This window comes from Oikopleura dioica, chromosome 2, assembly GCF_907165135.1.
Source record: "Oikopleura dioica chromosome 2, OKI2018_I68_1.0, whole genome shotgun sequence".
Lineage (NCBI taxonomy): Eukaryota > Metazoa > Chordata > Appendicularia > Copelata > Oikopleuridae > Oikopleura > Oikopleura dioica.
In genome coordinates, this window is record NC_137292.1 from 10,706,067 (window position 1) to 10,722,545 (window position 16,479).

At 41.1% G+C, this 16,479-nt stretch overlaps 4 protein-coding genes and 1 long non-coding RNA gene across 5 annotated transcripts; 3 read left to right on the top strand and 2 right to left on the bottom strand.

Moving 5' to 3' along the window:
- Positions 1-122: 122 nt before the first annotated feature.
- Positions 123-1,192, bottom strand: LOC145699950 (uncharacterized). The gene is made up of 5 exons (XM_081777220.1): positions 860-1,192; positions 667-815; positions 539-626; positions 329-470; positions 123-290 (listed from the first exon to the last, which is right to left on the bottom strand). The coding sequence occupies exons 1-5, from the start codon at positions 1,101-1,103 to the stop codon at positions 179-181; spliced, it is 735 nt and encodes a 244-aa protein (XP_081633346.1). The 5' UTR covers positions 1,104-1,192; the 3' UTR covers positions 123-178.
- Positions 1,193-2,650: 1,458 nt separating this feature from the next.
- LOC145699946 (alkylglycerol monooxygenase-like) lies at positions 2,651-5,211 on the bottom strand. The gene is made up of 6 exons (XM_081777215.1): positions 5,035-5,211; positions 4,728-4,978; positions 3,580-3,714; positions 3,106-3,541; positions 2,893-3,061; positions 2,651-2,845 (listed from the first exon to the last, which is right to left on the bottom strand). The coding sequence occupies exons 2-6, from the start codon at positions 4,798-4,800 to the stop codon at positions 2,660-2,662; spliced, it is 999 nt and encodes a 332-aa protein (XP_081633341.1). The 5' UTR covers positions 4,801-4,978; positions 5,035-5,211; the 3' UTR covers positions 2,651-2,659.
- A 538-nt stretch (positions 5,212-5,749) lies between these two features.
- On the top strand, positions 5,750-10,335 carry LOC145698225 (atrial natriuretic peptide-converting enzyme-like). Its single transcript, XM_081775427.1, has 9 exons — positions 5,750-6,291; positions 6,380-6,500; positions 6,544-6,753; positions 7,718-7,828; positions 8,025-8,417; positions 8,495-9,630; positions 9,673-9,924; positions 9,965-10,103; positions 10,151-10,335. Exons 1-9 carry the CDS (start codon positions 5,800-5,802, stop codon positions 10,249-10,251), a joined length of 2,955 nt encoding a protein of 984 aa, XP_081631553.1. The 5' UTR covers positions 5,750-5,799; the 3' UTR covers positions 10,252-10,335.
- A 914-nt stretch (positions 10,336-11,249) lies between these two features.
- LOC145699923 (putative glutaminase 3) lies at positions 11,250-13,957 on the top strand. The gene is made up of 8 exons (XM_081777184.1): positions 11,250-11,449; positions 11,869-12,060; positions 12,104-12,570; positions 12,612-12,834; positions 12,873-12,988; positions 13,031-13,366; positions 13,412-13,663; positions 13,711-13,957. The coding sequence occupies exons 1-8, from the start codon at positions 11,292-11,294 to the stop codon at positions 13,881-13,883; spliced, it is 1,917 nt and encodes a 638-aa protein (XP_081633310.1). The 5' UTR covers positions 11,250-11,291; the 3' UTR covers positions 13,884-13,957.
- A 1,445-nt stretch (positions 13,958-15,402) lies between these two features.
- Positions 15,403-15,949, top strand: LOC145698226 (uncharacterized). Its single transcript, XR_014133916.1, has 2 exons — positions 15,403-15,643; positions 15,743-15,949. It is a non-coding gene; the product is annotated as an uncharacterized LOC145698226 (long non-coding RNA).
- Positions 15,950-16,479: the final 530 nt, after the last annotated feature.

The window sequence follows — 16,479 nt, forward strand, 5'->3', positions numbered from 1 at the left end:
TCATTAGAATCATCAGCAAAATCTCTATTATCGGATGTCCATTGGCAAAACTTTGGTTACTCCTTTCATAGGTGCCTAATCAATTTACATAAAAGAAGAACTTAAAACAATAAGCTTTATAAGAAAGTTTTTTTTTTATTGCAAAGAAAATTGTACACACAGAAAAGCATTTTTCTGATTAACACTCGCCAAGGGACAGAATTTCGCCTCCACTGCAGCAGTTTCTGTTCGTGTTGTAGGTAGCACCCTCACAGCAGGCGAATCGACCGCCTTTGTCGGAAAATGGAAATCTAAAAATCTCAGGCCGAAGGAATCGACAGGATCTTACCTGTTCGGATACTCTCCGCAGCATTTCATCTCAGGTGGGTTGACAGAGCCGCCGCCGTTTCCGCCATTTCCAGATCCAGGTTGTCGAGTAGTTGTTGTCATTGGAGATTCTGTCGTCATCGATGGACATTCAGAGGCAAAGTCTGTTCTGGGATTTTACATTTTTCTTGGTTATTTAAAAAAGGCTTTTGAGCAATTTCAAATCCGGTGGCAAAATTTCCCTCTTGCAGAAATTGAGGGTTCAAGCTTTCTCCTGCTTTCAACAGTTCTGTCAGTCCAAATGCAAGTTCTTCATCGCACTAAAAACAAGATAGCACTGATTTCTTTTTTCACTTCTACCTTGCAAGGATTAACTCGGCATTCGTCGGTGGAAATGCACTGGATTCGGATTCCATTGAATCCAACTTCATATGCGATTCCGGAGTCCCAGTCACAGCCGTCGAGCTTGATGCATTGAATGCACTGTTGGTACTTTCGGCCGAGCTCATCTAAAGGAAGAGGTCAAACTGATGGTTCAAAAAAAGAAACTTACCAAATGGATCGACTGGTTCGCCAACTCCAGGGACCATTCCGTCCTGTCCCGCGTTTCTAATCTGAAGCCAGCAGCCGTAGTTCAGCAGCTCGTCTCGAAGGTTCAAATCTAAGCCCGCAAACTGGAGGTAGATCGACAAGATGTTGTGGTACAGCGATTCGGTCGAAGCAAGACTCCTGCTGATTTTGAGACCAAAGACGGAGACGAGCGAAGAAATCGCAACAAGTCGTGTGAACACTTTCATTTTCGCGTTTCTTCCAAAAGTTGCTTTTCGCTTTCTTTTTGTTGAAAAAAGTAGTATTTACTTTTTTCTTTTTACCGTTTTTTGGTGATGTTACCGCATCATTGGTTGGTTTTTAAAGAAAGTGCGGCGGCGCTGTTGCGCTGAAAATTTACATAAACTGTCACGATAATAATAACCAAGTAAGGCGAGCAAAAACCACATAGGTCGATGTATTAGTCAGGCATCCAGGCATATTGTGACAGTAATCAAATTGATGAACTTAGAATGGGGGACCGCGCGGTATAGAACTGGGGATGACCACGTGTCAATTCGAGATGTCAATTAGAGTAACCGATGTTAAGAAAACGAGATACTTGGCGGGAAACAATTCTAATTTCATGCCAAGTCAGAATATTGAGACGTAATATGCTTTCTAAGATAGCTTCTTATTAAGGAAATAATATTATCAAATGCATGTGTCGTTGAAAATTTTGAGCTTGCTGAACTAAGTGAGCTGCAGCTCGACTCAGCTGATCTCAAATAAAACTGATTATTATTTTGAGAATTGCTTTGCGAAAACACGATCAACAGTCGAGAAACTAACAATAAATTTTCCGAGCTTTCCTTATTATAGGGACCTAATATGAAATTTGTCCTTTTGGTCATGAGCGTATCGAATCGTATTGAAAAGCTCTTTCAACTTTAGAAAACTCTTTTGAAAATTAAAGTCAGAGCCTTCCGTCTCTGGAATTGACTGATCCAAGAGTTCAGGGAATGTGCTTCGCCATGGTCATTTTTAGTCGAACTGTTAGGTTCCGGACTCTAGTTTGTTAGGTAAACCATTTAGGAAACCAATTTACATGACGACTGGCGCGATGAGGTTTACGTAGAAAAAGGGCGCGAGTTTATTCTTCCTATTAAGCCAAGTTTGCCAAGCAAGTCTGGCGATGTTTTAAATTAGGTCTCCCGCCTTGGAAGCCCTGTTATTTTATACAACCAAATGCTTTGCTGGCAGAATGCTTTTCAAAGAGTAAGGAAACGTGGGATAAAGGTAAAACGACCGTGAGTTTCGTTTCTTGAATACGTGCATAACACATTTCAACGTTATTTTTTCTCAGGGTTTGAGAAGCTGGCATATTGTGCGAAACTTCCAAGTTCATTATTTTTTATCTAAATAAAACTGTTGATAAACTCAAACGCCTTCCTCGTTCACCCAAGTTCTACAAGTACTTTTTGCGTCACCAGTTTTAGATAAGCAAAATTCTCAATTACCTCCTTTCCCAGGTTCCTTCTCTTATCCTTTGTTGATCGCTGTAAATCCGATTTCTCAAGTTCTATTTAAAAAAATGAAATTTTATATTTCGAAATGAAGATTTTTTATGACAAACTGAATGAAGACCGCGCCGTCTGAAGGTGAAACTAAATTTGCTTCATCAAACCCTGTGACGCCGGTTTGTGGTTTGCGACTTTCCGGGTTTCACGAAATTTTTAAAGAGAAATTTAACTTGAAGATGATTTTTATAATTGCTAGAATTCTTTGAATTATCATTCAGAAAGTGTCAATTTTGAATATTTTTTTATTTTGCAAAGATTAGGCAAATAAGATGAACAAAAGTAAGAACATATTTTATCAGTGCTTCTTGTTGATCTTCGAGTGTAAAAGCCAACCAGCAAAAAATGACTACTCCTAGAAATAGCCTCGATTTCTCAAATTTTCGATCTTTTCCTGAGCAAGATTGGCAGATATTAATTGTTGAGTGAAACTGAACAGGGGATTTCATTAGCTAGAGATTATAATTTATAAACATACCAAGAATATAATTACTGGAACGCATGAAAGTGCTGAAAATTTCTGCTCGTCATCGAATTCAGAATAGGCAGATTGGCGCTCAAGAAAATAGCTCATCAAGTATGACGCAGAAAGCATTTGAATAAGCGTATAGAAGCTTTGCTTTGTTGACATGTAGGGGTCGTAGATTCTAAAGAGGTAAATTTTCGAATAATTACTTTTATTGCATCTTACTTGTAATTAGGGTATCCTCTTGGATAGTCCTCAATATCTCCAAGTCGCATGTTTGGCTTCTCTTCACTGTAACCCGGTCCTTTTGCCATGAAAATATAGACTTGCCGGAATTTGTCCTTCAATGATGAATGTTTTTTGATCTCATCAACCATGAATCGGTAATATCGAAGTTGAATATACGAAAATGAAAACGACTCCGACCCATGAAGTAGTCCATAAGCAATTTTCTCATCTTTGTGATCATTCTTTTCCACAAACGTTCCATAAATTCGGTCCCAGATGATCAAAACGCCGGCGTAGTTTTTGTCGATGCAGAATTTGTTTGTTCCATGGTGCACTTGATGATGCTTGGGCACGTTGAAGAAAAAGTTGTAAACGGGTCCGAATCCATCGATTAGTTCAGTGTGGATCCAAAACTGGTAAATCAAACTTATACCTAGAACGAATTGAAGACTAGATTTCTGTTTGTCTGACCTAGGTGAATCATGAACATTTGTGGAGGGATTCCAAGAAGAGCCATTGGAATATAAAACGGAGCAGAGAAAAATTTTTGGAAAAGACTCTGGCGAATCCCAGTTGACAAGTTGAAGTCTTGACTCGAATGATGGACTAAAAAACAAATATTCTCTAGTTGACCGTTGGCATTTTCTGGTTTATTTGTGAGCTACCGGTTTCGGATATTAATCCTTCATCAGGCTAACAAGTACAATAAACATATATTCCGTTGAAAAGTAAGTTACCGTGAGGCGAGCGAAAGCACGACTGAGGTGAAAGCGAGAAAACAACAAAGATCATATCGTAACAGAAATGGCAAAAGGGGCGCCAAGAATGGATTGATTGATTGGCCAGGTGTGACTCAATCGGCAAAAAGATCCAAAAGATTATTAAAGAAGTGACACCGTCATTTCGAGTAGTCATGGCCTGGAAAACAGTTCGGTTAGAATCAGTTATTTACCCTAAGTTGAAAAGAGAAATCCCTTTCCGAAAGAAATCTTGTGTAGTCTACGAGTACAAATGCTTCTGTGGCACTAGATATCATGGAGAAACTATGAGACCTTTAGAGAAAAGATTCCACGAGCATTTCGATCTACCCTCAGCTAATTTGCCTGTTAGGTCACACTCGTTAAGTTGTAAGAAATTTATGGACAGATTTAACAACTTTAAAAGTGATCCAAGCACTTTGACTAAATTCAAACGAAAAAACACTTCTCTTGCTACACTTCTATGTGAATTCGCTTTTCAATCTGATCTTATTTCCATAACTGAAACTTGTCTTGATAACTATCATGAACGAAAAACTTCAGAAGCTTTCCATATTAAACTCACAGATCCAATCTTAAACCGTCAAATCAAGAGTAAAAGTGTCAATTTTCTGTAAAAGGGGCATACATCAATCCATTCTTGGCGCCCCTTTTGCCATTTCTGTTACGATATGATCTTTGTTGTTTTCTCGCTTTCACCTCAGTCGTGCTTTCGCTCGCCTCACGGTAACTTACTTTTCAACGGAATATATGTTTATTGTACTTGTTAGCCTGATGAAGGATTAATATCCGAAACCGGTAGCTCACAAATAAACCAGAAAATAAAAAACAAATGATTTACTTTAGCAGAACTCCTACGACCTTGATGAGCAGCCCAACCGACCATTGTTTCGTGCAGAAAACGATGTTCCCAGTAATAGCCGTGGTCGTTCATGAAAAAAGCAAGCCACCAGGCGGTTCGTGAATCCCAAGAAAACGTATAAAAACGGTGGTAGGTGAAGAAATATGTATACACAAGGAATGGAAGATGTTTTTCGCCGATAAACTCAAACACGCGGAGCAGATTTGAATTACCAAGGGAGACGAGTGCATCATTGAACCGGAATCGGCCTCTACAACTGTTTAAACTCAAATGTAATCATTTAAAAAAAAGGATGATAAATGTTACCTGAACTGGCAAATCAATGCTTCAATAAAAATTAAAACTACGAAGACTGGAATAATTTGAGAAATAACATCTGGTACATCTTCGGGTTTTTCATAAAGAGTCTCTCCTGGAGTTACAAAGTACCAAAAACATCGCAGCGGAAAAGAAACTTTCCAAAGATTCTCTGAAAATAATTCAGAGGAGTTCATTAAGTAAATACATAAGTATACTGGTACAAAAAAGAACTGGTTAGTATTTTTCGGAACGTACAGAATGCGCCACGCCTTCTTTTGATGTTTGTTCAGTTGATAGTATCAACTTGATACTGATTCTGAGCAAAAAATGACTTAGCACGAATTTCATTGAAAGAAAATCAGTTATTCTCAAAATAATTTTTTTTGCAGTTGGTTTATTAATGTACGTGCTACGTTGCAAAAGGACTGGTTCATTCACAAGAAAATCAAACGTATCAATCCTCATAAAATGAACCTTTTCCCAAGCCGGTGCCAAGTGCACACTTTTCATCAATTTTCTTCTTTGATCCGCATAAGTCCTCCGCTCTGATTTGCGTGTAATCATCCAACACTCAATTACGGAGCAAGGAGTTCTGGCGAAGTAGAACAGTAAGATTGATGACCATATGGACATGAAGAGAAAATCATCAATTGACGGCGCAAGAGAGCCCATGTGCCGCGCGCCGCCGCCTTCCGGAGATCCTCCCTTGGCAAGGTTGATTAGTCTGTCATTATACAGTAATTAAATAACACGTTTTATATTCAATAAGAGATGAAGTTGAAGCACAAGAAATTCAGAACAGAACAGAGCGGAAAATCGAGACTTGGCTCGTTATCGGACGACGATGACCTTGATTTATTCAAAAGGCCCGAAAAGATTGAAATGAAAAGAGTGAAATTATTTCCGACGGTTGGATTGCTCGTTTCGATCTGCTCATGTTTTCTCGGGCTGAGTATGATTCTCGTTTCTCTTTGGCTCAGTGGAGTTGTCCCGTGGCTTCCTCCTCCGTCAAGGCTACTGAAAAATGAAGCTCACGAAACTACTATCGCCCCTGAAATGACTGAACTAACTCCGAAAATGGTTGGTGCAGGTCTTTGCCGACCAGTCCCGCTCGAGTGCAAAAATCTATTGCCTTATCAATGGACGTCCACCGAGCTTCCTTTTTTATCGAACTTTCACGGCGACCCCTCAAGTGTGGACAGCTGTTTCGAAGACGGAGGAAAATCGTTAATTCAACCTTTTTTATGCTTCCTCAAGTATCCGGTAAGGATCGATTCTCCGCTTCTTAGCTGCTCTAATGGACTTTGCCATTCATTTTTATCATTTCGAATTTTCAACATTGTAAATTTAGCCGTGTGCGAAGTCTGTGCCGGATGTCTGTGCGACAAGTTGTCCATCAATGCACTGTCTTGCTCGAACAGCTCGAAGGTCGAATATCACCAATTACGAGTTCACTTCTTTCCCCGCGCCAGGTACTCTTCACTTTTGAGCTTTGATTCTAGCGTTTCTCTTCAGATAAGGAGAGAAAGCATTCGCTCACAAATCCAGACATACGAAGGGATTACTGCAAGCTCTACGATTCCAGTTGCCTTGATCTTGGAAAAGTAGAACCATGCAAAGAAGACGAAATAAGGTGTTTGATGAGCGGAGCATGTCTGAGTCCGGAGTGGAGATGCAACGGAATAAACGACTGTGGTTTTTGGGAGGATGAAGTTAACTGCCCAGGTAAGAATTTCGGATCTGACTAAAAGCTGATCGACTAAAAAAGCCATATTTTTACTTGATTATGCGAGTATTTCCCGAAGAAACATTGATTAATTTATTCCCTACTAAAGTAGGCTCTGTAAATCTCATAAAGTTTCATTAATTATCCCCAGCGGGCTATTTATGCAGTAATCATCGATTCAGTGAGCCTGTCGATATCAAAAAAATCCTATAAGGTGCGCTTCATGAACTTGACTCATTTTATGCCTTGGAAGGTGTCCAGAAGTGCACTCTTTGATGAGATCATTATAAAACAAGATTCTACGCTTAATTTGATTGAGTCAGGGTTTCTCACACCCCAGGGCCAGTTCCATAATACCAAAAGAAAAGGAGCATAAATTTTGGGTTTGAAAAGAAAAACGGAAATCGAGCACTGGAAAGGTCAGACTCAAATTACCGTTGACATGTTGAATTTATATGGGATGTCCCTTTATTTTCAATATGACAAAGATATGTGCTAATATGGGCCCAATCTGTCAACTATCGATCAATTTTCGCTTTTTTGAACTTCAAGTCCTCGCTCTGCGGGAGGCAATATGTCCGTCAAAATGGTGATTTCCAAATGAAATAGCTAAAAATAACCGGCTCGCCAGAATTGATAATGAGACCCCACAATAAGCAAGAAATTAGCTTGATTGAAATTTTTAAAATCGACAAGCTAATGTTTAATTCAATAAATCTTCAAAATGTCTGATTTGCTTATCTTTGGAAAAACTCGAAGCAAATCATGTTGGCAACGGGCACCTTTGGCGGCTCACGGGATTGATCTTCACGGATTATCCGGACGCCTTCTGTCGTATGAGGATTCAGTCAGATCCAGTAAAGCCTGGCCGGATCAATTTTAAATGAATTAGTAATAAAACTGTATTTTTCCGGACACATCAATCACCACTCTCCGTATGGTTAAGATTCAACTCATCTTTAGGTTGCTCGGAAGACGAGTTTACTTGTTCCTCTGGCGAGTGCATTTCAATGGAAAAACGCTGCGATGGGTACAGTCACTGCTTAGACGATTCAGACGAGCAAGAATGCGACAGTAAGTAAAAATATTACAATGGCAGATTTTCGGTCTATTTACAAAAGGGGCTAAGTACCTAACGCCCAAAACCGATAATTGAGCCGCTCGATCAAAAACTCGGACACTTGGACATTAATTAGGACGCCACACTTGTTGACACGGTCCCACGTCATTCAATTTGTTACTTCCGACATAACTTGACAAATTTCTTTAGTGTGTTTCGACGGCCAGTTTTCTTGCGGCGACGGAAAATGCGTTCCGGATTCGTACGTTTGTGATGGCGATTTTGACTGCGCAAATGGCCGAGACGAAGAGGGCTGCTCTTGTCGGCAACTAAATGGCTTCGAATGCAACGACGGGAGCTGTTTCCACAAGAGTCGCCAATGCGATGGGCATACAGACTGCCTGAACGGTGAAGACGAACTTAATTGTGGACTAACCGCACGTGGTTGTGAACGCGATGAGTTCTTCTGCAAGAAAGATGGCAAATGCGTGCAGAGAGATTTCGCATGTTCATCTGGATGCGGTGAGGAAATCTGTACTTGCAAAGAGTCCGAATTGCCGATTTGCGGTGGTCTAAGAACTTTTCCGTCCATGATAGGAAAGGGTTTGATATCTAATAAAAGACTAGGCAAAATCATTGAAATCATAGAAGAGAATTTAGCTTTTCAAGCCCGATATAAGGCCATGTAAATGCGGAAGAAACGATGAAATCAGACGAATACAATACAATTTCAATTCTCATCAACACCAAGTGCCATCCTTGGCTACACGAACTCGCCTGCGGTTTTACGAACCCTTCTTGCTCTGGCTTTGACCGCTCGCAAATCTTGTACCCATGCAAAAGTCTCTGTGAGAGCGTTCAATCAACATGCGCTCCAGTTCTCTTGCAGCTTGGATACATGTGGCCAAATTTTCTATCTTGCGAGTTTATGCCAGAAACTCATTGTATTGGCGAAAATTTGTCAAATGGAATGTGCCCAAATGGCACATTGCCCTGCTCTGATGAAGATTTTACTTGTGTTCCAGGAGAGTGGAAGTGTGATGGTTTCCAACATTGCACGGATGGTGCGGACGAGATGTTCTGCGACAACTGCGATTTTCAGTGTTCTAACGGCCTCTGTTTACCCGAGTCCTCAAGATGCAATGGCGAATTAGAATGTCCGAATGGTGAGGATGAATCATCTTGCGCTGAATGCAAGCATGACGAGTTCATGTGCGGCGATCGAAAGTGCATTCCCAGTGGCTCTTGGTGCGACGGGCTAACGGACTGTTCCGACTTATCCGACGAGATCGATTGCTACGGTGTAATCAACGATGTGGTTGTTGTTAAAAAGCCTAAAAGCTTGAATTACAGGGCGCCTTATCAACAAATTTTGACTCCTGGAAATTTGACGTTCGAAACCGAGTGGGTCAGTCTGTGCTCCGATTATTTCGATAGTACTTCTCCTGAAAAGGCCCAAGTTCTGGAACGAACTTGTGATCGACTGAAGATGAACCCGATGAAAATCCAAGATGTTTATCGTACTAGCAAAATGTGCAAGGCTCCTCTCTTGACTTCCTCTTGTCCAACTTGTGGCATTCATAAATCACGAGTCCGGAGAGTTTTATATGGAAAGATTCCGGATAAATTTGCTCCTTGGGTTGCGGCAATTGAGATCAAGGGAATGCATCATTGTGGAGGAACACTTGTTACTGGGCATATCGTTCTGTCAGCAGCACACTGTTTTTTCAACTATCAAAGTGGAAGCTATGAAGATTGGAGGATCAAAATGGGACAAAAGACTGCGAGGAAATTTTCCGCAACAAGAAGAATCAAGGCATGAATTCGATTTATACGGAATTTATAATTCGATTTTTAGGAAGTGACTCTTCATCCGGACTTCAAGCGAACGGCCCAAAGCTACGACTTTGATTTGGCTTTAGTCAGACTGAACCGAAAAGTTGACCTCACAGCGGCGTGTCTTCCTCCGACAATGCCAATTCCGGGTGCATTCTGTCGCATTTCCGGATGGGGTCAATTTAGTCACAACTTCAGATCTTCAAGAAAACTTAAATCCGCGCACATTCATATCGTCGACAAGGCTACTTGTCAGCGAGTCTATCCTCACCAGGTAAAACGCAGACAGAATGATCTTCTTACAATATCATTAGACAATAACAGACAGAATGATTTGTGCTGGACATCCCGATACTGGCGTCGACGCATGCACAGGCGATTCAGGCGGTCCTCTTGAATGCAAAATCGACGGGCATTGGACACTTGTTGGAATCGTTTCTTGGGGGCAGCCAGGTTCGATTATCAGAATTTTAGGTCGCTATTTTAACATTGAACTTAAGGTTGTCCTCCGCCAAAGAAATCACTCGGAGTGTATACAAATATTTTCCATTTGCGCGATTGGATCAGTTCAGAAGAGATACGGCGAGAAAACGAGTCGTAGTAACCAAAGATTTATCAAATTCTGTTCATAAAATGTCTCTAAAGATCTTCCTTCAAAATGTAAAATTTACATTGTAAATAGTAAAATAAATAAAGAAGAAAACAGAAAGCATTTAAATTTATTATCGTGAAATAGAAGGCGATTCTCATGAGCGACAGTAATCAACAGGAGTGACAAAAAGGAGTGGAAAAATACTACCATGTCCTTGGTCTGCAACAATATCAGTCGTTACCAAATTTTCAGCATCATCTTATTCGAGGCTTCGAAGACTGTGTGAACATATTATTATAAATCGTTTAAAAAATATATAAAAGCCGTGACCTAGATTTATTCGAAGGATTGGAAATTCGTTTCCAAGCCCAGGAAATCCAAAGATGCTTTTGTCGATCAGGATAGCTGACAAACTTGAAATACCAGAGGACCTCCCTTTAATTTTTGATAAAACGTATGAATTTTCTGCTCTTAATTTTTTAGAAACCATACCACGTTCTGTTCGTAATAGATTTTCGAAGAAGCGCCCGTTCGTGCGTCAGTAACAGCGGTCAATGGGATTATTCTAAACTGCTCTCGTACTCAAACACATTTCAAACTAATAAGTTAAACCTGACGAGATTATTTTTGGCCTTTTGTAATGTTGAAGAATATGTGTTGAAAAATGCGATGCGTCTGTTTTACCAATGTCACAAGTGGTTGCCAATATCATATTGGCAATATGGTTATTTCGTACAGTTAAAGTAAGAAAATTAACTGACTCTTTGACTTCGCAGATCAAAATCTCTTCCGGTTATAGCTTTAGACAACAGAGTCAGAGACCAATTTGAATGTCAGAATGCAATAAAACGATTCTGCCGAAACAATTAACTATCCCGAAACCGGTAAATGGGTCATCCACGGAAAATACCTAGGGCTCGTAAAATCTAAAGAAATGAAATCGTAAAGTCTGATTTTTATCGGATTTATTACTGGGTACTTTTCCTATATAACCTCTGAGAGAAAAACGTCTTTTCAAATTGAGCCCACAGAGAGATTCTACAATTATAATGGTGATGAATGCGGCAAAACGAAAACGCGTCTTGACAAAATTTCGAAAAGTCGTCCACGAAATCGGACGTCAACGACTTGGTACAGATTTTGACGTCAGTGTGGAACACCCCCTCAGTCTTGCCGATATGAAGCCCCGTGATTCGACAGGGGAATCGTAAGTAACGTTTATAGTAAATATATATATACGTAAATAAGGGAGTAATTAGAGCTCAGATTTCAAAAGAGAGGAGAGTGCTTAGAGTGTCAGAGATAGGAAATGGGATTTTTGGACTGGTCAAATGGGACGAGGTGAGCTTCAGTCAAGAAATGAGTAGAGAACTTCAGAGACGAATTTTTAAGCAGTTCCAGCAAGCTCATCTCGATTAGGGTTTTTTTCTTTTAGATTAAAATATTTCGTTTAACTCTTAAAACCTTATCAGATTGCAACTGTAGCATTCAATATTCTCTCTATCTCCAAGCCAGGTACTGTCAATTCAGTATTGGTGCCCTGGAAAATCAATTTTCCTTTGCCAAAATCAGCTAATTTTGTTTTTGTATGATTATGTTTACGTCACATTTGATAAAAACTTGTAGCATTTCTACCGGCGAAGATGTGCTCGAAGAGTTCCGAGAGATTGGCCGAGCAAGCACAGGCGATGAAGAACTGGAAATGGCGATCTTCGACAGGTCGAAAACTCCCCAGGGAAACCTGGATCGTCAACGCTTTATACGGGTGATAAGACGAACTGGCCTCCAACTTGATGATCCGAGACTTGATCAAATTCGGTAGATATAATTTGTAGGACAATTGATTAATTTTTTTTTGTAGACGGAACATCGATGAGTGTCACAATTTCATCATGGATAACATCGATGACGACGAGGTCCACCATGGAATCGATTTTCTCTGCTTCCGAGGCATCATCAACAACAATCAAGAGATCCTCTATCAAGCTTTTAACAACCAGTTTGTCATCTCGGACTTTCCAACATTCCTGACTGACATTCGAGAAATGTACATTGACGCCTCGAATATTCAAGAGGGTCACTTTACTGAGTACACGAGATATCTGAAAGAGTACCACAGTACTGATGAGTGGGGAGTTTCTTTTTGTTCTGTTGATGGCCAGCGCGCTGGATTCGGATCGAACAAGCAGATGTTCACACTGCAGTCACTCATGAACCCTTTTCTTTATGCAATGAGTTTGGATGACATGGGACCGGAAAAAATTCATTCAATCGTTGGCCAAGAAACGTCTGGCGGTCAATACAACGTTATTAAACTCGATGATAAAGGTATGAACCCACTGAATGCATATAAAACTGATATGTCAAAGGTCGTCCGCACAACCCAATGGCTAACGCAGGGGCTATTCTTTTGTCGTCACTATACAAGCAGTCCCTCAATAAGTCCGAACGACACGGAACATTTCTCGCGGCACTTCGAAAAGTCGGCGGACTAAAGGCATCCGCAGAATCTTCCCTGAGTTTTGACTATGCAGCATTCATGTCCGAACGCGAGGATTGCCATCGAAATTCTTCAATTTGCTATTATCTAAGGTAGTCCTTACATCAAGTGTTTGAATCAAGTTTTTTAGAGAGAAAAAATGCATCGATACAAACATGGATGTAGAACAAGTTCTCGACGTTTACACACAAATGTGCAATGTCACTGTCAACACTGACTCGCTCTCTGTCCTCGCTGCCACTCTTGGTGAGCTCAAGATTTAAAAAAAATGATTGCTAAATATTTTAGCTAATGGTGGAATCTGTCCAATTACTGGAGAGCAATGTTTCTCCAACGATGCTGTCAAATCTACACTGTCGTGCATGCTTGCTGCTGGTATGAACGATCATTCCGGAATCTGGGCGTTCACGATCGGACTCCCCGCCAAATCAGGAATTTCAGGCGGAACGATGATCATTATTCCCAATGTTATGGGCATCGCGCTATACTCGCCAAAAATTGACAAGTCAGCGAACTCAGCCAGGGCAGCTCATTTCGCTTCAGTCTTGAATGCGAAATTTCATTTCCATGAGTACGATCCTGTAAGACTCAAGTCGACCAATTTCTCGAACAACACAGAATCTGGTTAGGATTTTTCTGCTCGAAGCAAAATAATAATTATATTTCAAGACACTGCTCAGCTCATCAAACTAATGATAGCTGCAGAAAACAATGATGTGAATCGACTCATATTCGCTCTCATTAATGGATTCGACCTCTCGAAGCCCGGCTATCTTGAGATGACGCTCCTACATATTGCTGCATCAAAAGGACACCTCAAGACGATCCAGTTTTTGATCAATAAGGCGAAAGTACCCCAAGAGCCTCTTGATCAAAACAGCCGTACGCCTTTGGACTACGCAATTATGCATGATCACCAAGGTAATTTATCACTTCTCTCTATTTTTATTATCAACTTATGTTTTTAGATGTCATCGAGTTTCTGAGAAAATCAATCAAAGTCCCAAGCCGGGACCACACAATCATCAACGAAGATGATCTCGGAACTGGTCGTATACCCGATGATCTCAAGAAAAAGATGAAGACGCTTTCAATGACTTCAGCTTCCGAAGAAGAAGATCACTATGTTCTCGAATACTAGACTTCATCCGCATTAAATTTAGCATATTTTTATTATTTAACGTACTGTATCGTTATTTGAATAAACTTTTGGCACTGGAAGGCTTCTCTGTAATTAAAAAACAAAAGCTAACGAGATAAAAGGCTGGCATTCCTTTCTTGAGCGCGGCCCAATGTTAAGCTTGTTTACTTGGTGCTTGACGGGTGCTAGGGCGCATTAGGGAGCGGGTGGTGGTGGTGGTGCAGTGTCGGTGTAGTGCCGTCATGTCTGGCGGCGGTGTTGAGATGCAAATGTCGTGCTTGTTGCACTTCACCGGTGAGTTTTCTTATTTCTACTTTGCCCAAGCTCGGAGCCAGTCGCGCCCGCAAGCCAGAGAAGGTGACCCGTAGAGATAGTCGTTCCGGTCATAGAACCCACGAAGAAAGAAAATCATACTCACGGACAATCGGGGAAGACGGTGAGGACACCCTCCGACAACGCTCGGTTCGGATCTGCCAGGTCCACTGGGTCGAAGGAACGGAACAAATCGCATGACGGGAAGCCACGCGTGCGCTCTTACTCTCCTTGTACCGGAATAAGTACACTGTGTTGGCTCTCTTGTCAAAAAACTATTTATCTTACTCAAAGTATCAATTTTTATCTCGGCGAAAATATGAAAAGCACAGAAAGGAGATTCATCAAAAAGTAGATGAAAAACAAAAATATGTTTCGCTATTTCGGGAGCGCAAAATAATGAAATTATTATTCTGATTTCGTAACATAAAATAACAACATCATAAATATAATTTATGCACTCTTGAATAATGAGTTATAAAGAAAAAATGACGTATATTGACAAATCGAGCGTCACCCAAGCGTATGCTTAGGCATTTAAAATCTCCATCGATATTTTTCCCAGTCCCAAGAAGCTGTAACGACCGAAAATCTTCTATAATTAGAAATCCAGATAATTACAACACCATGCGTTTTTTATGACTACCAGATCGATCCTAGATCGGCTTCTCTTCTTTTGTGATGTTCCTGTGCGTAGAGAAAGTAAAACAAGTAAGGTTTAACCGAGGGACTTGAAATGGAAGATCCAAAGCCGCTTGTCAATCCAGTGGCGGCCACGGTCCAGTCTATCTCTCCACCGCAGGGGCAGGATGTGGCCTCGGTACCAGTGCCAGTTGCCCCTGCACCCGAAACATCACCACAAAGTAGCAACACGACAACGCAATCTGAAAACACGCCGCCGATTCAAGTGCCAATCAAGCCAAAAGTACTGCCAGCCATTCAGCCCCAGCAAGAAAAGAAAAACAGATAAGGTCCGGGTCAACCATAATCTTCAACAAAAGTTCTTTAATTATCATCCGTTGTTGGAATTCCGGGAATTCCAAGTTGTCTCTCGTCTCATGCACCAGCGGAAGCGCAAGTGCTCGTTCGCGCGTAAAATTACTGAAGTGCGCCCATTGAGATTATACTTTTCAAATCCATATCATGATATTAGCTTTCCCTCGGAGCGTGTCCGTACTTAATCTTGGTGACCCTTGAAAACCAGAATTGCCACAACTACCTCAGCTTCTTCAAATAATGGCAACGCGATTTCCAGAGGCACTGCAGTTTCGGTGCAGCAAAATCAGCAACACCAAACACAGTCGAATCTCGTTCAAATTCCCTCAAATCAACAGTTAATCCCTCTCGATGGTTTACAAATGGTCGATGGGCAGCAAGTTAGAATCATCCAACAACCTCAAAATAAGCTCGAAGGCATCACGACTATTTTTAATCGACAGAATAACCAGGTAACGAGCCCTCACTCTAAATTCGCCTGCATCTCAAAAATATGCTGAAGATTAAGGATTATGGAAAAGCTAGGATCGTGAAGTTTATTTATAATTTAGGAGAGCGCGGAAGCTGTGCAAATAGACCGCAACCAAATGGTGGGAATCCAACAACCAGACGGGCAAATCGTGATGGTGATTCCGAACGGACAATCGCCCACAAAAACTGCCTCGTTCCAACCACGACTGATCAGCTTATCGGAGGGCCAGATGCTGCCCATTCAGGAAAAAGTCAAAACGACAATTTGCTTCTTGCACTATAGATAAGCTTATCTAAGGAGCACTTCTGTAGCGCCCTGTCAAATCAGGCAAATGTCAAAATGCCCCGTCGAAAGTGCCACCCGCGACGGCTAAGATTACAACTTGTTCGCATTAGTCTCGCCAAATCCATCTTCCACAAATTTCGGAGTCGCTCTTTTTATCGATTCCTTGTGGAGATTAAGGTCACCTTTCTTGTTTTCAAAGCAAATGATCTTTCCAGTGGCCTTCGAGTTTGTGCTAGCGTCAATTCTTTATTTATGAAAGATCATCGTACAGTTTCGGTGCTGAAAAAATCTTGAAAGTTCGATTTTTGTCTTTTTGGTTCAATCTCTTGGAGACGTGGTATCTATTTATTTTGATAGCTGCGGTGCGCGGCCTTCTTATTATTTTGGCTCGCCCGGTCGAACAAGAGCCAAACTCTTTCTGCCTGCTTGCATTTCATCCCCTTCGAAATTTCTCCCAAAGGCGGGAAACATGTTTGGGTCCGATGAATTCCAAAAAATAGCCTCGAAGCCTTGGCGAGCTTGTTGGCGGCG